The sequence below is a fragment of the Neolamprologus multifasciatus genome, chromosome 6 (assembly GCF_963576455.1).
Source record: "Neolamprologus multifasciatus chromosome 6, fNeoMul1.2, whole genome shotgun sequence".
Taxonomy (NCBI): domain Eukaryota; kingdom Metazoa; phylum Chordata; class Actinopteri; order Cichliformes; family Cichlidae; genus Neolamprologus; species Neolamprologus multifasciatus.
The window spans coordinates 28,130,854-28,156,127 of NC_140444.1; the positions used below are offsets into that span (position 1 = coordinate 28,130,854).

At 40.2% G+C, this 25,274-nt stretch overlaps 3 protein-coding genes across 3 annotated transcripts; all 3 read left to right on the forward strand.

The window, feature by feature from the left end:
* Positions 1 to 7,538: 7,538 nt before the first annotated feature.
* LOC146517184 (toll-like receptor 2 type-2) lies at positions 7,539 to 11,203 on the forward strand. The gene has a single exon (XM_085163322.1). It carries the CDS (start codon positions 8,731 to 8,733, stop codon positions 11,089 to 11,091), a length of 2,361 nt encoding a protein of 786 aa, XP_085019448.1. The 5' UTR covers positions 7,539 to 8,730; the 3' UTR covers positions 11,092 to 11,203.
* Positions 11,204 to 12,500: 1,297 nt separating this feature from the next.
* Positions 12,501 to 16,281, forward strand: percc1 (proline and glutamate rich with coiled coil 1). Its single transcript, XM_085163326.1, has one exon. The coding sequence runs from the start codon at positions 14,245 to 14,247 to the stop codon at positions 15,094 to 15,096; it is 852 nt and encodes a 283-aa protein (XP_085019452.1). The 5' UTR covers positions 12,501 to 14,244; the 3' UTR covers positions 15,097 to 16,281.
* Positions 16,282 to 16,897: 616 nt separating this feature from the next.
* On the forward strand, positions 16,898 to 24,877 carry pdia2 (protein disulfide isomerase family A, member 2). The gene is made up of 11 exons (XM_085163323.1): positions 16,898 to 17,249; positions 17,985 to 18,191; positions 19,428 to 19,561; positions 19,647 to 19,784; positions 20,554 to 20,670; positions 20,787 to 20,912; positions 21,155 to 21,349; positions 21,499 to 21,619; positions 23,311 to 23,489; positions 23,579 to 23,752; positions 23,831 to 24,877. The coding sequence occupies exons 1-11, from the start codon at positions 16,973 to 16,975 to the stop codon at positions 23,885 to 23,887; spliced, it is 1,725 nt and encodes a 574-aa protein (XP_085019449.1). The 5' UTR covers positions 16,898 to 16,972; the 3' UTR covers positions 23,888 to 24,877.
* The last annotated feature ends 397 nt before the right edge of the window (positions 24,878 to 25,274 follow it).

Below are 25,274 nucleotides of genomic sequence, written 5' to 3' on the forward strand. Positions count from 1 at the left end.
CTTCATGCGACTTGTTTTTTGATTGACTCGTTTACTTGATTTTACTTATTTATTTATTTTTATCTTTCCTGTGACTTTCAATTAGGGGTGGGTTTTGATGATCGATTTATCTATTAAAATTGATTCTGGCTTGGATAACGTGATATCGATTCATTAAAATCCTGAATCGATTTTTTTTTTTTATATATATATATAAATTTATTTTGCCCGAAATGCCAGAATCTCAGGTTTAACCTCACAAAATTTCAACAACCACCGAACAGCTAAAACAGTAAATGAGAGCAGGTACACGGATTCTGCAATAAGACGTAAACACAAAGCGCGGACCCGCGGATCAGGATCAGTGAGATGTCGCCTTTCTCACCTGACGACACGGTCGGGGCTGAAAGCGCTGATTCTGAAGCTGTTAGTTTGATCTCTCTCCAAACAATATTGACCGAACCAGCAGCAAAAGAAGATCCAACTACGCTTCACATAAACATCGTAATGAATTCCCTCTGACTTTTGCTGTTTTGCTTCCACCACAATAAAAACCACACTTCATGCACAGCTCTCTCTCTCTCTCTCTCTCTGTATACTTCAAGAACAGTTTCCTGTCTAAAAATCTTTTCTGCATTATTCGCTTGCTACTCACAAGTCTACCGTTGTTTACAGCGCTGTCGAATGCTGTTTTTTTTTTTTTTCCTTTTACTTGCTTCCGAAAAGAAAACCTCATTTCTGCTGTTCAATACTGAACAAATTTAAACTTAAAATTATGCAAAATTGCAAAACGCTTAGGTGTGTTTCTAATAAAACCTCTGTAACTTTGCTCTGCTTCACTTCAGCAGCATCAGATAATGTTCATATGTTGATTAATGACTTTATTTAGTTTTTGATCTACTGCAGAATATTTTTATAAAATCCCAGGCCAGGAAAATCGCCTTCATGTTTTTCTGTGTTTTATCCTCAGCTACTTTGACACAAAGGCATCTGCTGTGATGCTCACACCTTTGATAAAGTCTTGCCAGTGTCAGCTTCCTTTTTATAGATATAAAAATATGAAAATGTACTGATACATGATCTGAATTATATTTCTGACTGTCTGAGGCAAAATTTCCCCGATTCAAATCGAATTGAATTGAATCGTGGATCGAATCAATTCGAGACCTTGTGAATTGGGGATCGAATTGATTCTAGAAATCGGTGACGATACCCAGCCCTACTTTCAATCATTTGAATCACTTTTCTGCCCCTGACTACAAATAATGAGTTTTACTCAGCTGAGCCGTTTTGATTCTTAAACGCAGAAAATATTTTAACTAAAACCTACTTTTGGCTGCTTCCTTTTTTCACAGCAAGTCACCATAGCAGGCAGCTCCACGTTAGCTTGGGCAGATTTGTGGGTGTGGGGTGGAATTGTCATCGACCCACCTGGCCAGTGGATGTTGGTCAGCACAGGCACCCAACTTTGTGAACTCAAATGAGGTGATGTAGGATTTTCAAACCTTACCACAGATTCTTCTACCAAATATCGAGGATGAGTTTGTGTATTGGTGATTTTGATCCTCAAGGTCAAAAGTCAGGTTTTTGTGAAACTAAAAAGACCCAGGAAAAATCAAATCAAAAATGTGTTTGACCCATTTTATGATTTATGATTCGACCTCGATATGATCCAACTGCTAGGTGTATGCAGACATCTGAGATCCCTCAGACTACATGGATATTAGGAGGATCTAAAGTCGTGTGCCTGTGTGTGTGTGTGTGTGTGTGTATATACCTTAAATCTGAAAAAGTGCATTGTAAAATTTCTAAATATAATTTATACAGATGTTAGGGAGATGTTTAATCCACTATACTAGAAATATTAACAAAACTAAACAAAATAAACAATCTAACACCAAACATGGACATGCACAAACATGTAATACAGTTCGAGTAACTTCAGTGGGCCTGGAGAACGGCATCTTTGCTGCTGTAATCTTACTGAGCACAACTTTTTTGTGGAAGTCAACATAAAAAACAAGGAACGGGACTTCCCGCTCTCTAACTCTCTCATAACTATTTTTAAAACTTCAGTAAGTCATTGCCAAATACACAAATATTGTATGTCCCCATTTATATTTGGTGATACTTAAATTACATTTTATTTAATTCTTTTATCATAGCCAATATCACCTTTCGCCAAACAACAATGCTGTTTGTTAGTGTGATTATAAAATTCAGTTTCTTTATTTTATCACAGGAGGCCTGAAACCTGTCCGGGGTTGGTTAAAAGACATAGATGACATAGATTTACCCCATTTCAGGTGGATTACCTGTGCTTTATTTAACTTTATCAGGTGTTTTTTTATGAAAAACAGCCCAATTTGTATCCAATCTTCCATTTAGACCTACGTGGAAATGTATGATACTCTAAACTCAGCATTGTGGCGCTGACCATCACACACATAAATTCATACGCTGGTTATAATGTGGCACGCACAAGCTGACAAAGGCAGCCTAAAGTATAATGAATATAACGTTTATATTATCACGGTAATGATACACATTCCTTTTCTGTTCACATACATGTTAGCTCAATGCAGCCAATCATATGGCAACAACTAAATGCATTTACACATACAGACATGGACAAGACTCAGGTTGACAGTGTGCATCAGACTGGAGGAAAAAATCTCTAGGATTTAGAGAAGGGTCCGAAAAACAGAAACTACTCAGTTCAGTTCTCTGGATGAAAATGTCTTGACAGCTGATGCCAGGGGTTAGAGGCAGGGGTGTTATAAATAATCAAAACTAAAAAAAAAAAACACCAAAAAAAATAGACTAGGTGAAAAACTTTTGTGAACTTGCTTAGGCTACGTCCACACTAATGCGTTTTCATTTGAAAACACATCGTTTTCTCTCCGTTTTGGCCTCCCGTCCACCCTGAGACGGCATTGTCCTCAAGGAAAAACGCATGCATTTCTAAACGGAGCTGCCCCGTCGCAGTGACACTAGTGATGTGCAGATCGATCCTGAAATATGGATTCCTCCGATACCAATCATTTATGTTCTAGAATCGATTCTCACATTAAAATATCGATATTTTAGTAATTTAGGGTAAATGTGTAGTTTATCATTAACAGGAACACAGTGGAAAGAAACTATAATATTCGGATTGTCTACATTCAAAGGAATTACTTCCTCTTCCGCCTTTCATAGTCATGTGCAAAATACGGCTGTATAAATGTCTCGCAGCCCCTTGGCGCGCGCACTCACAATGGCTGAGCGTAATTGTGCGGACGTATTTTACCTCCACAAACAGCTGAGACGTGGTTTGCGATACATGTGGCAAAAAAGTGCTCCAAGAGTGAGGTGTTGTGGCCATACTAGGGAGACATTCAAAAGGACTGTTTTGGGGAAGGGGAGGGGGTGATAAATAAATTTTACAGGGTTTATTTATCGGATAAAATACATTAAATATCACCGTTATTATTGGCCGGCCCGGAAACAGCGGGTCCTGAGGACCCGGCCTTCGCGGTCGAAAGAAAGCCGGGTAGTACGTCACGAGCTCCCTCAGTGGAGTGAAACTCAGCCGTCTGCTCCTTGCTATCTAAAATATAACCGGGCACTGGCGTAAACTCTTCTGTTTAATCATTTTCTGTTTGACGTTTATTCAGCTGTGTGAAAACCCCAGAGGAACCCTCCCGATGGATTAATTAAGTTAAATTTAATCTAATCTAATAACTTTAATCTCAGCCAAACCAATTTAATCACGAACAAATAAAACACTGAAAAAGCCAAACAATAACATTTTTAAGTTATCAAAGTGACTTATATATCATGTTTAACCCGAGTAGCGAAAGACCGCGGGGGTTTGAAGACGATGTGTCGATTGGCTCAGATATTTGAAGTTTACACAGCTACATTCTCACCTGAAAATATGTTAAAAGTTTTTTTGCGACCCAGAAAGAGAAATAAGAGTAATATTAAAACTAAGGTGCTGCCGCCAAATAAATGGCGGCAGCACCTTAGTTTTAATATGAGTTTTATTTATGAGGAGATTTTTCCAGCAGTAAAACTGCATTTTGAGTTCCAGTCCCGTCTTTGAGAGTCCTGCATTTCAGGTCCTTTTTTCCTGCCTGCCACACAGCCTATCATGACACAGCATGCTCGTACAAAGCTTTTTATTATAATTAACAGAGTTGATATTTGGTTTCCCCTGCAGCGAAGCCATAGACCACACCTCCGCCAGAGTAATAAAGTACATTGCTTAATAACTCCCAGGAGAAAGTAATTAGTTATTCTACTCATTAAATTACTTTCATGTTACTCTGTAAAATAACCTCAACCACACTGTCTCATAATTAGCATTTAACAATATAAATCTTGAGGTTGCAGTCCTACACACCAACACAAATCCCTGCGCTAATGATGGCAAACATATGATCTTTCTCTGAGTATTTAGGTGTGAAAACAAAGCTCACAGCACAAAGAAAAGATGAAAACCAGCACAAAGAGACTTTTGAGTGATTCTACTTTAGAAACACAAACAGGCAGAAAAGGAGCCTGCAGTGTGACTGCTCATCCCTGCTTTTGCTACCTGTTGAAGTGCAAGGCTCGACTGCTAGGCTGGGGTCAGCATTCACTCAGCTAACGTCACAAACTGAAATCAGCTAATTGTAGCACAAATGTACGGTGGCCCCTAGAGACAAAGCACGTACAAACTCCAAAACACTTGCAAACTCCAAAACACATGCAAACTCCAAAACACTTGCAAACTCCAAAACACATGCAAACGCCAAAACACTTGCAAACTCCAAAACACATGCAAACTCCAAAACACTTGCAAACTCCAAAACACATGCAAACGCCAAAACACTTGCAAACTCCAAAACACATGCAAACTCCAAAACACATGCAAACTCCAAAACACATGCAAACTCCAAAACACTTGCAAACTCCAAAACACATGCAAACCCCAAAGCACATGCAAATTCCAAAACACAACGGAAGTGCTCCAGGACGCTAGGGGCAGTGTTGAGCTCGATTTGCAAAATAAACGGCAAGTTTGTCTGTATGGGACGGTCTAGTCTCTGTCGCGCTTCCCAGGTTGCCTAGCAACCATGATACTAACCGCTGGAAACGTGTCATACAACTTTGTTTGACAGAAATGAAGGAAAACATATTTTGTTCATTTGTTTGTTTGTTTCTACAAGAGCTTTGTGTGATTTGATAAGTATCTGAGGTTGAGACCACAGGACAGTAAAACATGATTTTTGGGCTTCATTTCTGTACTGAACAGTCATTTAAGATTAGTTAGTAAATAACAATTAGCTAATGTTGTTCATGAGACTAAAGTCATATCACTTTGGTAATGTAAATATAATATGGCCAATATTATAGTTATTATATTAATCATTATTAGCTATTACAGCAGTGAACATGAACTCTGTGTCAAATACTGAGCCACAGTACAGATTCAAGTTGCAGTTATTTATAGGTCTTATCACCTTAAATCTTCACTCAAAGACAAGTATCTTTGACAGTGCATATATAGGTGTATCATATATAAGAGAGAAATGTTGTTCCTTCAGTATGTTGGCATTACTAAATTTGGCTCATTGCTTACATACGTGTGTAAAAAGAAATTATATGAGCTGTGATAACTGTTTCTGATAAAATGAAGAGTAGACTGATATATTGAATATTCCTTTATTGGGTGAGAAAATCAGACCATGTCATAACTGCTTTAAGTCATACAGAATAGATATCAGAGCCTTAAACAGGCTGACTTCTGCTAAATGGGTCAAACTGGGCAGAAAGTATACAAACACATAGCATCATTATAGAATATGATGTAACACTATAGATCAACTTACCTCAGAATATATAAAGCATATAAACAATTACAGCAATATGATGCAACAAACACAGCACTGCTACTAATCCAAAATACTCAAAGCTTCATAGAACTGAAACAAACATTTATTTTTAGCTCCATTCAGCTGCTGATACATACTTTAGGTTTCTGAATATTAAACTTGTTTCTTCCTTTCATAGTGTGTAACTTGAAGGCCCTGAGTACTTTCTCCCACACTGCAAACACTGGAATGATAAAATTATTTGAACATTACCTAATAAGACTGATTCAGGACAGACAATTAGTTATGTTAAACTTTCCTAGCAGTCCTTCACAAACAGGGAACAGTCTGTCTATTCTCTCCATCTGTCAGCTGCTGCTGGCTCTTCCTCCTCCTCTTCCTCACACACTGCTGAGTCCTGGTGGATCATCAGGGGTGCAAAGCCTCACAGATGATGTGCAGCAGTGAGTCCCTCAGTCTGTCCTCACTCTGGACACTTGCAGTTGTCACACATGGAAATCAAATGCGTGATAAGCTGCAGGATTCAAACACAAATGTAACTTATAAATACATGTTCATACTTTTATTACACAATCAGAGAGAAAGAAAAAGAGAGAGAGTGCAGGACAGACAGACAGGTGACAGCCTCAGGTGTATACACTGCTACAAAACAGCACAAAAGAAGGAGGACTGTGTTATTACGAAACAAGAAGAGTTCCCAGATGGTACAGTGGACACGTGTGTGACTCCTGTGATTAAAGCACCTTTCTTTCAGCTTAACGAGTGAACCGTCAGCTCGTTCAAACACACGTTAAAGTCCGTTTGGCTCTACACCACCGAACAGTGGCAGCAATATAACATAGCTAACATTAACAGTGCAGTGAATCCTGCTTGTGCCGTGATATTCAGGACTGCAAACCGAGCAGCATCACTGACTTTCAGCCTGTTGTGTTTGTGGATATATGACTGACTTTAATTATCCATAAAATCATCACATTCTCTGTAAGATTAAAGTCAACTATTGAACGGCGTATATTTTGGAGTAAAGGCTTTAAAACCAAGTTAGTACAAACATCGCTAATGTCACATAACTTTCCCGACATGTGGCCAACAGTAATGTTTTAATGTTCTTCATTATAAAAAACATTTGCGCATAAATAAGTGACATAATATTCAGTACTTACTTCTGAAAGTTTACTCTTCGGCGGCTCCGCTTCAGCCGTTTTTTTCGGCAAAATTATCCACACCACAGGCGAGCTATGAAATCTGGGATATGTTGGGCCATGAAGGCTACAGCGACCCATTCTTAAAATTCAGGGAAATTAAGGACGCATTTGAGGGCCACATTTCGAGCAGCCTTTGAATTGGGACAGCCTTCGTCGTGTCGCTGTGACGTAATCGGCCTTAAAATGCGGACTTTAAGGCTGCAGACCCCAAATCCGGTCATTGGTACATCCTGGCTTGTGTAGTTACTAGGTAACAAAAGCTCAACACTGCCCCTAGCGTCCTGGAGCACTTCCGTTGTGTTTTGGAATTTGCATGTGCTTTGGGGTTTACAAGTGTTTTGGAGTTTGCATGTGTTTTGGAGTTTGCAAGTGTTTTGGAGTTTGCATGTGTTTTGGAGTTTGCAAGTGTTTTGGAGTTTGCAAGTGTTTTGGAGTTTGCAAGTGTTTTGGAGTTTGTACGTGCTTTGTCTCTAGGGGCCACCGTACAAATGCAACCGTCAAATATTGTAACCGTTCAACGGAGGGAGTTTCTTGTTTTGTTTTTTCCTCCAGTCGGACAAAACAAATGCAGACAAGTACAGCCACACTCTTCAATAGCGTACACACCCATTCTCACACGGCATGGAATTAATCTTTTATGATTTAAACTTAAATGCACCTTTTCTTTATTTTTGCTTAACTTTTTGAATATTTAACAAAAAACATTTTTGTTGGGCGTTTGAAGGCACATGTATTTTATTCAAATAACATATAGAGGAAGCTTTCTACAGACAACTGAACAGTAAAACCAGAGAAACCATTTATCCTATTCTTATCCCAAAGCCCTGCAGACAAACTTCCACTCTGTTTCTGTATCACCACTTCCTAATATGGCAGGATGTATGCCAGACATGGGGAAATAGTTAAGCCACAACCAATAGAAGTGGCACATGACACTTCAGAAGTTGTTCTGAATGTTCAGAAGAAGGGTGAGACATTTCAACTGTGACCAAGACGGGACATTTATGAAGGTATTTTCTCATTATTTTGTTCTGTGCAGGCCTAAAGCTGTTAAGCTTGTTTTTATGACCAGAGAATTTATTATGTTTTAATGAAATGTTGAAAAACTAATTATAACATCAGTAACATTAAATTTGAATGCATTTTCAAGAACATTTTCCAATTCCATTTTTAAATTCTTTGTTTATATGCAATTAAAGACATACATGATTTTCCTACTTCAGTGACACATTCTGAACTCTGTAACAATCAAGACAAATTCCACACTAGGAAAAGCAAGTCAAGTGTCAACTATTAGACAATTATTTAAATTGTTTAAATTTAGATTATATTGTGTACATTGTGTTATTGTGATGATTTACTGACATACGCGTATATAATACTGTTCTTTTATTCCTCTGAAAAGTAAGAATTTGTGTTTGTGTGAATTTGGTTCAGACGTTTGTGGTCCCTGATGTCTTTTCTGCAGACGCGTCTGTATTAATGACCACTCGATTGCTGCCAGTGGGTCAAACTGTACTTTCCCCACCACGTTACTTTATGACATTAGCACGAAGCCTCCAGCTGTGCTCCAAAGCTGTTAGCATGGCTGTTTCATTATTAGATTGTGTCACAGCAGCACCTAAAAGAAAAGCTCTGATCATTTTGATTTTGTGTTTTGCAGGCACTCGGGAGAATAAGTCATGAAGTTTCTCGTGTTTGTCCTGTTAGTATCTCAGTGCTCGTCACTCTCCAGTCAACAGTGTCACCACTGTGAACAAACATCCTGCGACTGCTCCAGCCAAAACCTTCGAGAAGTCCCTGCAGCCGCTTCAAAACTCATCACTGAGCTCGATCGCTCTTTAAACGCACTGGAGACGATAGTGAAAGATGACTTTCTTTCATATGCTGCTTTGAGGGCTTTGTTCCTGAATAACAACAGGATCAAAACCATCCATGAAGACGCATTTTACCCACTGATTCATTTGGAGAAACTGGACTTGTCCTCAAACCAGTTGGAGACTTTGTCTTCTGGTTGGTTTCAGAACCTGACTACTCTCCACCACTTGAATCTTTTGGGAAACAAATATTCAACACTTGGTCAGGGAAACCTTTTCCTGCCACTGAGGAGCTTGAAGACCCTCCATTTTGGAGGACCTTTCCTTCAGTCTGTCAGTAAAAGGGATTTTTCTGGCCTTTTTGGTCTTGAGGAACTTGTTTTTGAAGGAAATCATCTGCAAGTGTATAACAGAGGGAGTCTGAGACAAATTGGACCCATTAGCCATGTAACACTTAGTCTCAATGGAGTATTTCAGAGAGGTTTAGCAGTAGTACAAACTATATTGTTAGACGTTGTTCATCCAAACACAACAGTGACATTCACTGACACACAGTTCAACAAAAGTTTGCAAATGTTCCCACTTCATGTGGCCATCGAGCGTGGTGCTACAGGTCTTAGTTTCAAAAATGTGAACATGTCTGTGTCAGCTTGTGTACAACTTATGAATATTTTATCAGGCTCTGATCTGACTTTTTTTGCCATTGAAGATTCTCAAATCTTCAAAAATGAAGAGGAAGTCTTTCTGTATCACATAAACCTAAACAGCTTGGATGTCATCGTCTTCAAAAACATTGATATTCAGTCATTCTACAGTTTCCCTGCCCTGAATTTCCTAAACAGTATGATGAAACTAGTAAGAAGGGCGTCTATGATAAACACTATGTTGTTTGCCATTCCTTGTAAATCCATTATTCATTTCACAAACCTGGAGGTTTTGGACATCAGTGACAACATAATCGGAGATTTGACACTTATGGAAATGATGTGTTATGGCATGGGTGTCCTTCTAAATCTCCACACACTCAACATCAGCAGAAATCGTTTGTCTTCAATCAACAGCAAACTCTTCACTAGACTAGAAAAGCTGGAAAACCTCGACATGAGTAGAAACTCATTTGACAGCATGCCTTCGACTTGTTCCTGGCCAGCAAGTCTCAAGTTCTTAAACCTTTCGTCAACTTCTCTTCCTGAGGTGACATCCTGCCTACCACAGAGCCTACAGATCCTTGATTTATCCAGAAATAAACTGACTGTCTTTAACATTGAGTTGCCACTTCTCAAAGAGCTGTACATCTCTGGCAACAAGCTTGGAAATCTCCCTGACGGCCATCTATATGTCAACCTCGCAGTTCTCTCCATTCAAGACAACAACTTGGCCAAATTCAGCAGTAAAAACCTGCATGATTACCAGAGCCTGAGCGTCCTGGAAGCTGCTGGCAACCCCTACGTCTGTTCATGTGACTTTGTAGGTTTCGTGACAAATGCCTTGATGAACCACAAAACTGTAGTTAGACATGACTTAAAGTCTTACATCTGTGACTCTCCCGATGCAGTGAGGGGGGAGAGAGTGTCAGACGTGAAGCTGTCAATGTTTGAGTGCCACACAGTTTTATCGATGTCTTTGCTCTGCTTAGGCATCCTGCTGCTGTGTGTGCTCATTGCAGGTCTGTGTTATAAGTTCAGCGTTGTGTGGTACATGAAGATGACCTGGGCATGGCTAAAAGCAAAGAGAAAGCCAAAGTTGAAGAAGGGAGTGCTCCAGTACGATGCCTTTGTGTCCTACAGTGAAATGGACTCTGGCTGGGTGGAGGCGCATCTGATCCCGGCCCTGGAGCAGTCGGAACCGCCCCTCCGCCTCTGCCTCCACAAGAGAGACTTTGTTCCCGGAGGATGGATCGTAGACAACATCATGGACGCTATAGAGAAGAGTCACAGAACGCTCTTCGTCCTCTCCCAGAACTTTGTCAGAAGCGAGTGGTGCAAGTACGAGCTTGACTACACCCATTTTAGATTGTTTGATCAAAACGATGACGCAGTTGTGCTGATTCTACTGGAGCCCATTGACAAAAATAACATCCCCAAAAAGTTCATCAGGCTGCGGAAAGTGATGAACTCCAGGACGTACCTGGAGTGGCCTAATGATGAAGATCAGATACCAGCGTTCTGGCAAAGTCTGAGAACAGCGATCAAAACACCTGAAACTGACGAAACAAACAATCTATAAAAGCATTTATAGATAGAAATATTAAAATGAGTGTACATTCAAATTATGTTTTCTAAGTGTTACAATGTCAGTGATGTATGCTATGAATATAGCGTAACATAATACTTTTATCTTTTAGTACTTTATTTTAACAAAATTAATATGAAAAGTTATGATCTAATTTTCTTTTAAGTAGAATGTAATTTAGTACATTTTTTTAAATAATTCCATTTTCTCAGCTGACTCACTTCAATTCAATTCTTTTAATTTACAGGACAGGAGGATGTATACTTATAATGTTGCGGTTTAAAAAATACCTGCTTTTGCATTTCTGAAATCCTCTGATTTAATTTCATCCAGTTATTGTGCCAATTGTGTTTGAAATGAAATGTAAATTCTGCCTGCAAATATGCTTTTCTCTATATTTTATAACAGTAGATTTATTTTCTATATGAACGTATGCACACAAACCATGTACATGCATATACTCATGTAGGTTTACATAATAAGTAAAGTGAGATAGTCAGTAGTCTTTTACTGGTCATAATTGTTTTATACAGGTCATTCCTACTATTCAGTTTGAAGGTAGTAAAGTTTTAAAAACAAAAAGAGGCAAATTTTCCATGATTTTATGATTTTATCTGAAAGACGATTTATTAAACTATTACAAAAATAAACTCACAAAGCCCAGAACATTATTCTATAACAATTTTGCCCAAATTCTCCTCCCTGTTATAGGACAATCTCATCTCTTTGTGTTCAATGTACAGTCAGTCTTATATTTTTGTAAATATGAAAGGAAAAAAGGTCCCTGACTTTGCTCAAATATAGTTTTCAGTGTGATAACAAACAAGTATTTTCAAAGAAAAAGATTTATTTTGAAATTTGATGTAATTTTAATTCATGTCTTTGAGATTAAAAAGAGCTTTTATTAAAATGTAGTCACATTTTTTTTTAAATTATTCCATTCTGTTAATTTTCTCCCTTCAATTAACAGCAAAGATATGTATAATATTGTTTTATTTTATTTAGTTAATTTTAAAATAACACAGGTAAAACGGGGTGCACAGAGGAGAAACAGTGGACAGGATATGACATCACGCCCAGTCATTCTTAATTCACCATTTTATCAAAGGTTTGCATGTTTCTAACATCTATTAATTAAAAATGAAAAAATAATAACTTTTTAAAAACATTACTACTGAACTTCTTTAAATTTCCTTTTTACATGAACACCTGTAGCTTTTGAGTTTGTTACCAAAGGCCATACGTATAAGTAAGTAAAGATTTTATGATGACTTAATTTTTATTTATCATAACTAAATATTAAAGAATGACAACTGACAATGTCAATAATTGCCATTTACCTTGTACAAACATCTAAATTATTGTATTTTGTCATAGAAAATGGTCTAAAATCTTTAGTTTGCATGTGTGCTTTTTATAATGAATATAACATGTTAGACAAATCACAAAGTTACTGTGTTTGTTTTGCGTGTCTTTGTGCTTGTGTGCCTAAAAGCGTGTGTAATTCTTTGTCAGCCTCTTGAGAGCTGACATATTGCTGCTATTGATCTTTAGCCCTAAAATCAACACAGAAGCCTGGATACTGATGACAGGCAGACCAGGGGAGTCAGGGTGTCCTGATAACACACACACACACACACATTAAATAATGCTCTACATGCACATATAAACAGAAGCAAGACACGTGTATACAATGTTACAGTACAAACCAGGTCAAATTGGCCTTAATCTGTGAGACAACTGCAATTATTGTGCAGTTTTCTGTGAAGAGTGTATTTCCTTTTTTATTTAAACTTTATCTGTAAATACCAACTTAGATAGAGCATATTGCAAAACTTAATTTACAGATGAAATCTGTTATTTCTGTTGTCTTTGTTTTTCTCTTTGTGTTTTTAAAGGAGTCTTGTTCTGAAGCACTACCAGCCTGGTTCATAGACACAGACTAAGCCTAAGTCAATAATCAGTAACAATCTCCACTGATTAAAGCCTTTAGTCCAAGACTAGCCTTAATCCATGTCTGGGGAACTAATGATGCATGAGTTAAGTTTTAAGTTAGAAAAGCACATGGGTTTATGTTGGTAGCTTTTTGGAAAAACAGCACTGAAAACAAACCTACTTTTGTCTTTGTGGCCATTATTTTAGGTCTACATCAAACCGAGAGGCTGAACGGCATTTTATGGACTTCACAATTGGTGGTGCAGGTCTTTAAAACTTTACTTTAAAACTATGTGATAGGACATCTGGTATCTGAATATCTATTTTAAAATCTTTTTGAATGAATAAGCTCAGGAGGCCGAATCCCGACACAAACCAGGGAAGTTGTAAATCATAGAAAGATGGTGCAACACCGTAGAGTTTGTAGTTTTGGTCTTTTTGTATATTGACAATAAATGATAAAGTATCTCCTCCCTGTCAGCTTTAATTGGTTGAGTGGTTTTATACAATGAGATGCTAACAGCTCACCTGCTTATCAGTTTATTCCTTGAGGGCACTCTGATTTTCTCTGTTTTACTCTCCAAGTCAACCAGCGGCCGATGGCGCGTTACTTGGGTGCTTTAAAGAATATTACACTGTGTCGTTCGTTAGGGAGAGTGTGTCTGGCCAGCCTGCTGTCGTAGGGGGCATGTGGTGGGCTGATGTGGGTTCAAAGTGTTCCCCTTTAAAAGTCAAAACAGCATGTGATTTGATTTCATGCTCTTTTATCCTTTAACTAGCCTGATAACAGGGACGGAAAAAGGCAATGATGTGTTTGTGTCCGCGTCTGGATAACAAATCTCCATCATCCCCTAGCAGAGGGTCCATTAGCTTCGGCCCCCCTCCCTGGTTGCCCAGTGATAAAGTAAACAATGTGTGTTTGACCAATCCCGCGCGCAAATATTTGTCCTGGAAGCTGCCTCATCCGACGCCAGTCACACACACGCCTACTGGCGTGTGCGGAGGTATATATAGGGCCAGTCCTGGAGGGCACATCGAGTGAATCCATCAGTGACCCAGGCCAGACCTTTATTCTTGGACAGACACTAAACCTGGCAGCTAGGTAAGGTAAGGAAACTCAATATAAGCGTTTTTTTTCCTTTTTTTGTTATTCCCAATCAAGTTCTTACTGTCCCTCTTTCTGCATTCATCTCACCAGGATTAGAAGCCGACATGGCTGCAGGTGTCATCAGGAACTTTCTCATCCAGGCTCCGACTCCGGCCTACTTCCCCATGATTTTTCAGCATTCTCCGTGTAAGGACGGTGCCTACGAGAAGACGCTGCAACAGAAGCCAGAGGAGAGAGAAGACGAAGAAGAGAGACAAGCAGATGAAGACGAGGAGGATGAAGAATCTGAGGCTCAGGAGGAAGAGGAAGAAGGTTTGGAGGAGGTTTTCTTAAACCCCGCTCACCATGCTCTGGATGTGACCAAGCAGCTGCTGAGGTTCGCCGATGCCATCAGTCGCGATGTGCAGCGCTATTTCGGTCGCTGCTCCGGTGACCGAGAGGCGTGCGACATCTACAGCGACTCCATCTCCATCACCACCGGCGGGCGTCTGCGTTACTATGACGACCTGATGAGAATAGCGAGAGGAAGTCCTGAGATGCAGGAGAACAGCTTCAGGGCCTGTCCTGAAGAGCAGAGAGCCGCGGCTGCTAAAGGCAACAGCAGTGGGCTGGGGCCCCTGGCTGAACTGTTTGACCTCAGGGCCCCGAGCAAGGGCCGAGGCCAACCGATGATCAAACGACACCTGCCTCTCAGTTTCTGGACCGAGCCGATCCCCAGCTGCCCTCTGGTCACTCTGAGTAACACGCTTGACATCGCACACGGGACCGGCGCCTCGCCTTCGCAGGACCTCACACGCACGGACGAGAACGCGCACATGCACTATAACGTCCCAGCGCAGCACAACATGCACACCCTCGACAGCACTCAGCCAGACTTCAGCGACCTGTTGGCAAACTGGGATCCAAACCCGGAGCTCACTCACACGCTGACGGAGAACACAAACATGCAGCACTGATCACGCCAGCCTCAGCCTCGGACTGAAAAGACTCCACTTATGATCCTTTTACAAATACAGTTTTCTGCAGTTTGAAAGGGTCGGGACAAAGAACCTGCCATCTGAGCAGAGTGAGATTTAGTTTAATAAAAAAATGTACCAGGACCCACCGTGTCCTCTACTACTGCAACATAGTCGGATGTGAAACTGTTACGCTTTATTTCTGTTGCATAATATTTTGTAGAGCTGCTGTTGATATTTTATAAAATAGATTCATTAACATGAGTGTTGACTCTTTGTTCCTGTTATTTACTCCCTAGTTCACAGTTTGGATTTTGTCAAATATGGCTGTGTTGGGTCGAAAAATAAAATTTTTCTGAATAAACCCATCATCGTTTTGGTCTTATAGTCGTGGAGCTGTTAAAAAAAGAAGTTGAACTTCTTGTTTTGCTGCACGGATGCACAGGTGCACTCCAGGACGCTGTAACATCCCTGCTGTGTGTGGCTACAGCATTGGGTTACAGGTGTAAAGAAAACACTACTCACCACACCCATCGTTTATCTCACGGTATCTCTACTGTACATAGATGCTGTCCAAGTTAAACAGACGGGCAGCAAAACAAACTTTTCTTTTGCAGCTGTTTCCTGGAGTGAAACCCTTCACATTAATGCGCAATTTACCTTTATCTATGAATCGGTATTAGAGAGACGACAGGAAACTAAAAATGGAGACAGAGAGGATGCTGGAAGCAATGACCTGCTTCTTTGAATCTCAGAGCAACATTGAGAAACCTGGACGTAGTTCAATAAAGTTCAAAGATATTCATTGAGTTTTAAAGTTATAAACAGAAACACATGTGGCTCCCTTCCACAGCACGTCTTTTGTCCCGTCTCCCTCTCATCAACCCCAACCGGCCACAGCTCCCTGAGCCTGGTGCTGCCAGAGGTTTCTTCCTGTTAAAAGGGAGTTTTTCTTTCCCACTGTTGCCAAGTGCTTGCTCATAAAAACTTTACCTTACAATATAAACCTTGAGATGACTGTTGTTCTCATTTGGCGCTATATAAAAAAACTGAATTCAGCAAAATAAATAAGACTTTCTCAAACTTCAATCTCAACTTTTGAAGCAAGTTTTAAAATCCTGAAAACAGCTGGACAACCTCTGCCTGTGGAGAAAGACTCAGCGCTGTGAGCTGTGCGTATGTCAGTGTTACATGCACTGGTTTTAGATTAACTGAAGCGCACATCGACACGCACAGTAAAACGCAAAGCATCTGCATGACAAAGACAGCACTATGTTGACAGCACTCAGCTTCAGTGATATTTCATGTTGCTAGCTTGAAGAGAAAACAGAGAAACTTGCTATCTTTCTTGATTAATGGTGCTGTGGATTTAAATCGGAGGTCATGACAGGGGCAACTGTGGAAAGTGGTCTCTGTAGTTTGAGTAAACATAAAGGGTGTGATAAATGTTGTTAATCCACTTGTTAGTATCACTGTGGGAGTTTTTAGGTAAATGAGGGTTTGATAAGGAGCAGAAAGAGGAGTTAAAGTTAAAAGGAGCGTTTTAATGTTACCATGTGGTGTATGGGGAGGTCTATTTAAACGCTATAAACAAAAGAAACACAAACATACGAGTAGGTGTACGTGTGATCAAACACAGCAGTCGATCATCCAGTTTACCCAATTCTGAATCTACAAGGCATCGTTTGATTGGCCGAGACTGGAAAGTTTCCCCTGCAGGCGTGACGCCTGATTGGATGACAGGGAAGGCCAGTAACATTCTGACACACACGCTTCATCTTAGATAAATAATCGTACAAAGAGTAAAAGACACTTGCATTGACGGTCACCTACACCTAAGCACAGGTACCAGAGCAGCTCAGACAGAGACGCAGACATGAAGACTCACAAGCTTTTGTTCATAGCGCTGCTGGGCCTGCTGCTGTGGGCCTCCTGCACGCAGGCCGAGGACAGCACTGACAGCCAGACAGAGTCGCAAGAGGAGACGTCTGAGGAGGCATCGGAGGAGACAACCGAGGAGGCGGAGGAGGAGGCAGAGGCACCAAAGAAAGAGAAAACAACTGAGATAGAGGAGGAGAATAACGTCATGATCCTTCACATCAACAACTTTGAAAGAGCCCTCAGCGAGAATCAGTATTTACTGGTTGAATTCTGTAAGTGGGATGTCTTATATTCTGGAACAAAATCCTGATTATTATGATAAATTAGCTCTTTCTCCTTCTTTAGATGCCATTAATAACTTGTGATGAATTTTCCCTTATCGCTTTGTTCTGTCTTCAACACAATTGTTATTAAATTTGAGTTGCTTTTATGCACAAATAACATCAGTGACAGCAAAGGTTGGCATAAGGTGCCACATAAAGAAGAAGTTGTGCAGATTTTATGTAATAACATGAAAACTAAAATGTAAAATAAGCATTAATGCTCCTTGTTCATCCTGGGAACATAATCTAATCTAAACTGATCAAAGAAGGTTAGAAAATATGGCAGGAAGTGAAAAGATTATCTCATTTTGCTGGCAAGGAATTTAAAATTTGATCAATTTATAAAAGAGAGAAAATCTAAGTTTTCTTTCCCAGCCTTTAACAGCGCCGAGGCATTATCGCACACGTGACACGTCCTAACCAGGTGTTGTGCGGGTTCAACTCTCCCACAGATGAACTGAATCGGAGAGGCCAGGACAAGGAAATGAGACATGGGGGAGAAAGACGGAGCCCAACTGCCACTTTTCTATCAGCTGCTCATTTCCATGAGTATCTGGACAGGAGCTGCTGATAGCAGCAGAGGCCTGCTGTGGACAAACCCCTGTAGTGTCTCCCTCTGTCTCTCACTCTCTCTGTAACTTCCATTGAACTGTGTGTGTTCATGTGTTTTTATATGTACTGTAGATGCTCCTTGGTGCGGTCACTGTAAACAGCTGGAGCCAATTTACGCCGAGGCTGCCGAGAAGCTGAAGAAGGAGGAGCCGGAGCTGCGCTTGGCCAAAGTGGACGCCACGGAGGAGAAAGAGCTGGCCGAAGAGTTCGACGTCGGAAGCTACCCCACTCTGAAACTCTTCATCAATGGAGACCGCAAAGAGCCTGTCGAATACACCGGTGAACACACACACTTATACACAAACACAAGCAGCTCTTTATGCATCATCAGTGAACATCATCACCTGATTGTGTATAGTTTGCATTTTTCCACCTCCCAGCACCTTCGAGGGTTATCATCTATCAGTTTGCACACTGAACCAAATGTGTGTGTTTAACCTACTGTATAACCCAGTTGGTGTTAGATCTTTTTTAATTATTTTAATTTTTTTCTTTGTGTGTCAAAGCTGCGGTTCCCACAAAGGCCTGTGGGATGGGTACTGCTTTACTGAGTAAAGCTGACCCGTATGCAATAAGGGTTGGAATCTGCCTAGAGGTCTTTACTGGTCTTTCGCTCAACTTTATTACAATAAGAATCTAATGTGACCAAAAAATATATTTTCAAAAAGTAGCCCTTCATCAGCATCACTTCTCATATTAAAACATGTTGATTTGAACTCATTCTACCCTTTTTAAAATTAAAATAATTACTGTAAATTCATTTTTCCAGCAAAGAGTCCAATCCAGCCACTGGACAGGTTTGGAAATGTTTTTTAGATGACAATTTGGGGCTTTTAATTTTTTTTCTGCTATAAACCTTCCCCAAGGCCATTTGCACTTCACGTGTAATTAAGTGACAGATAAACAAACAAACACCAGTAAAGTTCTTGTTTTTTCACTATCGACTGTAGAAATAAATGGGTCCAAAGTTTTTTTAAAAAGGTATTTTTTGTGAATTAATGAAACCTGTGTGCTTTATAATTACAGGACAGTCTGCACGATAAGCTACCACAACTTTTTCTGTACTTTTACACATTTATTTCTTACAATTTAAGTCATTCTGACAGATTTGTTTCATTTACTACAGCAAAATTTCTATCCATTTAACTACACATTTAGCAATATGCAGTTAAACCATTGACCGATTACTTAAGGTCAAATCTGGGTTGGCGGTATGTGCCGCTCGATATAAAATGACTTTGACTAGCTGTTTCAAATATTTACCCATAACTTTTTAGCTAGTACTAAAAATAAAAGCTAGCTAGCAATTCCAACATTTATTAATTAAGCCAGACTTTTAGCAGCCATTACAAATACTCATTACCTTTCTGACTGTTCCTTAATTGAATTCATTGACTGCCTGTTTCTACTCTCTTGTTATCATTTCTGCTCAAAGCTGAGCTACAAGCTGATGTTGGGGACTCTTTGCTTCAAAGCACCTGAAACAGCCGCTTCATGTCGACCTTTTCTCTGCAGGTAAGAGGACGACGACGGGGATAATCCAGTGGATGAAGCGACGCACTGGCGCCGGTGCTGAAGCCCTGGAGTCTGCAGATTCTGCAGCTCAGTTCATAGACGCCCATAACATCACTGTAGTGGGATTCTTCGAGGTCTGTCCTTCTGTCCAGTGCTAACATTAAATCATGCAGTCATCTATGAGTGCTCGTAACTCCATGCTCTCGCCCTCCCCTGCAGAGTTTGGATAGTGAAGCTGCTCAGGTGTTTAAGGAAGTTGCTATGGACACGCCTGACACAGAGTTTGGAGTCACAGCCACTCCAGAGGTTTTACAGAAGTATGAGGTGAAAGGCAGCTCCGTGGTGCTCTTCAAAAAGGTACAAATATTTTTGCAGAGACTTTGCTTTGCTGCCATCTAGTGTCCGGAGATGGTGAGTGCATGTTTCTGTTAAAGGCCAAACGTCCTCGAAGATATTCTGATCAGTTTATGCAAAAATAATCAAAGATCATTAAAATTAAATGTTACATATATGCTTCGATAACTTTATGATATCCATGTCCATGTAGCTGATGATAAAATAAATTATTAAGCCTATTGACCATGAAGAGAAAAAAACATCAGAAAAAGAGACTGTGACATATAACAGAATCAACTTCTTTGAGTCTATGAGTCATTTCTTTGAATAACTTCACTATAAAACAGATTTTGATGAATCAGTGAGAATATGACAAAATAGTTGTAATAATATTTGTATTTATTTAAAAGGGGGAAAATGCAACCTGGTAGGTTGATATTATTTATAGATAATTAAGAAAAAACAAACATAGAAAACCATTTAAACATACTGTATGTAAAAGAAAAAACGTACACATATGAGGTAACAAATCAAACATTAAAACCACTAAAACTGAATTAAAGACCAAAACACATTAATTACTACAACATTTATGGATTTGAGAGGGTAGATTATACAGTAACTACTGTGTTATAAATGTGGAGAAAGAACGCACCGAATTATGATCCTTAATCTTGCAGGTGTAATATTTCAAGTATGTAAAATGTAAATGTGTGTGTGTGTGTGTGTGTGTGTGTGTGTGTGTGTGTGTGTGTGTGTGTGTGTGTGTGTGTGTGTGTGTGTTTGCTAGTTTGATGATGGCAGAGCAGACTTTGTGTTGTCAGATGAAGGGAAGTTGGACAAAAACAACATGACCACCTTCATCAAGCAAAACAGCCTGCAGCTGATCATCCGATTCAGCCAGGAGGTAACGCACACACACCAGTGAGCAGACACGAAGAGAAAACTGCAATTAAATTTAAAAAATGATAGCATAATACTGTGCGTGTGTGTGTGTGTGTGTGTGTGTGTGTGTATTTTCAGGTAGCAGACAAAGTCTTCAACTCTGGCATCAACGTGCACTGCCTTCTGTTCATGAACTCCACAGTGGAGAGTCAGATGAGGCTCCTGGAAAAATTCAAGGCTGTTGCCAAGGAGTTCAAGGGAAAGGTAACTGTCCTGCTCTGTGTGTGTGTGTGTGTGTGTGTGTGTGTGTGTGTGTGTGTGTGTGTGTGTGTGTGTGTGTGTGTCATGTGGATCATTACAATGTAAGGTGAAGACTTTGTTTCATCAGTGCTTTGTCCTCTAAACTGTTGGAAATGTGACTGTGTGTGTGTGTGTGTGTGTGTGTGTGTGTGTGTGTGTGTGTGTGTGTGTGTGTGTGTGTGTGTGTGTGTGTGTGTGTCATACAGCTGCTGTTCATTCTGATAGACGTGTCAGATCCCCTGTCACACGTGCTGAGCTACTTTGCCGTGTCCAAGGACGACGCCCCCACGATGCGCATCATTAATATGGACACAGGAAAGAAGTACGCCAGTGACCCAGAGGAACTGACCATAGACTCACTACGACAGCTGTGCCAAGAGGTTGTGGATGGTACTGCAAAGGTACTACAAACGCACATAGTCCCCGCCTTCTCAAGTCTGTATGTGACTGTGAATGTTAGGTTAAAAGCACTTGGAGTGAAGTAATGTAATGAGTAGGAAAGTACTGTAGAAGTACGAGTTCTTCTAACTCGTCCTTTGTTCTTCTGCAGCCTTACTATCGGTCAGAGGATATCCCAGAGGACTGGGATAAAGGACCAGTTAAAATCCTGGTGGGAAAGAACTTTGACTCCGTCGCTCTGGACCCGACCAAAAATGTGTTTGTGGAGTTTTGTAAGTCACTTTAAAATCCTGGACAGAGATCTTGTGAAATCAGAGCGTTCGTTTATCATTCAACTCAATCAAATTTGCAGTGAAGTTTGCCAACATCACTTTGATCATCACATTTCTCTGACTTCAAATTCATTAGTAACTTGATTCAAGCTGCTTCACTAAATGATTTTTAGAGTCCGGCACTAATTTGCTCAGAGTTGCTCCGGTGTCTCATCTTACTTTAATGTCCTGGTCTAACAGGAAATTTGGCAGCTGGAACCCTGCACAAACACTGAGGATAGACATTTCCAATGCAGTCTTTAAACCTTTGACAAGAAAAATATTTGCATATCCACCAACAGTGGATTCAAGGAGGGAAAACTCCTTGAATTTACTACTTCTGAACAAAACATCCTCTCAAGAGAGCATGGAGCAAAGGCTGTAGAGTCTATAGCATACTGAACGATTTTAATGTTACAGAAACTACAGAAGAGGACACAAAACAAGCACTAACAGAAGTAGATTAAGCTACTGAGTGAAGGAGGTACTGATATTAGATGCAGCATCTAATATATGATAACATTATCATTCAAGTGTTGTGTTAAAGCTGGAGAGAACTCAAAGTGAAGTGACAGGAAGCAGAAGCATGGTCAAGCAATATTTATTTACAGTTTACCAAAGAACATCATGAAGTGTTTGAGACAGAGAAGCAGAATGAGCTGGTAAAAGGGTCGGAGCTGGCAGCGTGCACGCAGACTCCTGATGCAGATGAGCGAAGGCTAATCCGAGCCAGTGAGAGCAGAGAGGGACACTCAGACACAAGTAATCTGTGCAAGCTGGAGACCAGAGGAGGTCCACTCGAGGAGTGGATCAGCAAGGAATTAGCAAGAGGTTTAGTGAGTGGCCCGAGAAACTGAACGGCTGATTATGTGATTGGGAAGCATGCTGGAGCTGAGGACCGGTATTTGAGGCAAAGATGATTGCAGATGATTGGCAGCTGGAAACTCAAGCCACCAAGCAACTGATTCCACTCCTGTAATCAAAGCAGGGCATGTGGAGAAAGATCCGGATTTGGGAAAAAACTCTCTGAAAAAGGCTTAGCCTGGAGAAAAAGTAGTATAAATTCACACCTGTTCTTTTTATATGTTCGAGGCATAATTATGCTGTGGCTGTCTTTTAATCTTTTAATCCTGTCAAAATTTGCTTAAACGTTCTCTTGCACACACTGAACAGCTGATTAGAATTTGCTGGCCAAAAACCAATGCAATCAAGACTACAGCCACAAAATGTCTAATAAAATAGTGCTGCAGAGCTCCAAACCTCTGTCATTAACATCAGCACAGAAACTGTGCACCAGGAGCTCGAGCAGCTCCTGTTGGTGGAACATGGAGCTCGAGCAGCTCCTGTTGGTGGAACATGGAGCTGGCCAAGTTCTTTGGTCCATATAATGTGTGTAGATTAGTATGCACCAAACAGGGAGTTGGCATTAAGGAAGTTAACGTTTATTTAGCTGAACTTAAGGTTTGTTCAAACATGGTAAGAACCTCCTATCCTTCCACATTTCCTTTAAGCAACGAAGCAGATCTCTAAAATGGTTATTCCTCTGTGTTTACTGTAACATACAGCTGAAATAATCCACCTTTCATTAATTCATCTTCACCAACATTAGAATGAGGTTTCTTGTATGTGTATCTCTGTGTGTCTGAGTGTAGATGCTCCATGGTGTGGACACTGCAAGGAGTTGGCTCCCATCTGGGATCAGCTTGGTGAGAAATATGCCGACCATGATGACATCATCATAGCCAAAATAGACGCCACAGCCAATGAAGTGGAGTCTCTTGATATTAAGAGTTTCCCAACACTCAAATACTTCCCAGCTGGTGACAAAGAGGTACACACACACGCGCGCACACACACATACGCACACACACACGCACACACACACACCTCGACACACTGCATTCTTTCCTTTTCTCTCAGGTGATCGAATACACTGGAGAAAGGGACCTGGAGACATTTTCTAAATTCCTGGATGGTGGAGGAGTTTTACCTAAAGAGGAAAAGGATGAGGATGACGACGATGATGATGATGATGATGATGAGGATGAGGTGGATGAGAAGAAGGAAGGCAACAAGGCTGCTGGCGATAGCAAGGTTTGTGTTACCGCTGCAGATTTATGCTGTTTTTCTTTTAAAAATAATCCACAGTTCACACGTTTTCCTCTTTTTCAGGAGCCCGATGAGTCCGCAGAGGAAAAGACCAATAAAACATCCAAAGATGAGCTGTAATGTCACTTTTTGGCCAATCAGGATCAACCTAGCAACTTTGAATTTTCTTAATAAAAGTGATACAGGTTTAAAGTGTTGCCTTTGTTGTGAAAAACCTTTAAACTTTTTGTCTTGATGCTTGCTTCTTTATATGTCTGTTGAGTGCTTCACATGGCTGAATTTGACAGGTTCAACACAGACGGTAATATTTATAGAGACTCTCCAAATGTGTCATAAAATTGAGCTTCAGCAGGATTACGAGGACACGATGGACCAGGATCAAGGTTGGACGTAGCAGTGCAGTGAAAAGAATTTCTTAGAGATTTCTTGGAAACGAGTCACATAATGATTTGTTCTGTGAGTTTCTTTGTGTACAAACTGTGATCAGCTGACTTGTGCTGCTGCTCTGATATTCACTGCTCTTTATCTTGAATTCAACAAGACATAACTGTATGTGTTGTGAGCTATGTGGCTTATTTCTAACCCCCTTAATATGATAAATCTAGTGTAAAAAGTAGAAACCAGTGCGTCTATCTAATCAGCATCACCTCAAATATAAATTAATGTCTGCTACCCTTTATCACTGTGTGGGACGTATTTGTTGTACAATATGGAGGACTCAGGCATAGAACTGAACTCAAAAGCAGCTTTATTGCTGAACTTACATGAGACTGAATAGAAAGACTAAGCAGACATGTGGGAATACAAGCTAGGAAACTACACAGGAACTCCAAACAGACAGGACACACAGCTTGAGGGAAAGACAAACAAGGGCTTAAACAGACACAGGAAGTAATGAGGGAGATGGAGTGCACCAGGGAGCACAGCTGAACTAAATCAGGCTAACAAGACAGAAGAAGCAAAAACACAATGCACACATAAGAGACGATCAAAATAAGACCAGAAATAAACAAACACAGAGACAGAGACCCGGACTCGAGACAAACTAGATGCAGGTAAAGACTAAATAAACACAGAGACATGACTGACCTCAGACAGGTGACCAACCATAGGGACAGGGCACAGTGAGAGTGGACACAGAAGCATGAGCAGGGCCAGAGATGAAGATAACTAAATTTTACAGACTCAAAAGATCAAAATACAAACAGGTTACAGCCAACGAGCTTGAATTTATTTATATAGTACATTTAAAACAACAACTGTTGAGCAAAGTTGTACATTTAAATAATCAAAAGAAATAAAAACATAGGAAGACATGACAAAATTTAAGAAGCATTAAGTGAGAAGTAAGAAATAAGACAAATAAAAGTAGTATGAACTTATTCTCATTTAAAAGCCAAGGAATAAAAAGTCCTGATGTGAAGCGGCAGTTTGTTTCACAGTTTAGGAGCAGTCACGGCAAAGGCCCGATCTCCTCTGTGCTTTAATTTGGACTTTGGGACAGCCC

Bases quoted from the DNA above. Each gene is read 5' to 3' on its own strand.
- percc1 (XM_085163326.1), top strand. From the start codon at position 14,245: ATGGCTGCAGGTGTCATCAGGAACTTTCTCATCCAGGCTCCGACTCCG.
- pdia2 (XM_085163323.1), top strand. From the start codon at position 16,973: ATGAAGACTCACAAGCTTTTGTTCATAGCGCTGCTGGGCCTGCTGCTG. The intron at 17,250-17,984 runs GTAAGTGGGATG...TATGTACTGTAG, and splicing joins GTATTTACTGGTTGAATTCT to ATGCTCCTTGGTGCGGTCAC. The intron at 23,753-23,830 runs GTTTGTGTTACC...CCTCTTTTTCAG, and splicing joins AGGCTGCTGGCGATAGCAAG to GAGCCCGATGAGTCCGCAGA.
- LOC146517184 (XM_085163322.1), top strand. From the start codon at position 8,731: ATGAAGTTTCTCGTGTTTGTCCTGTTAGTATCTCAGTGCTCGTCACTC.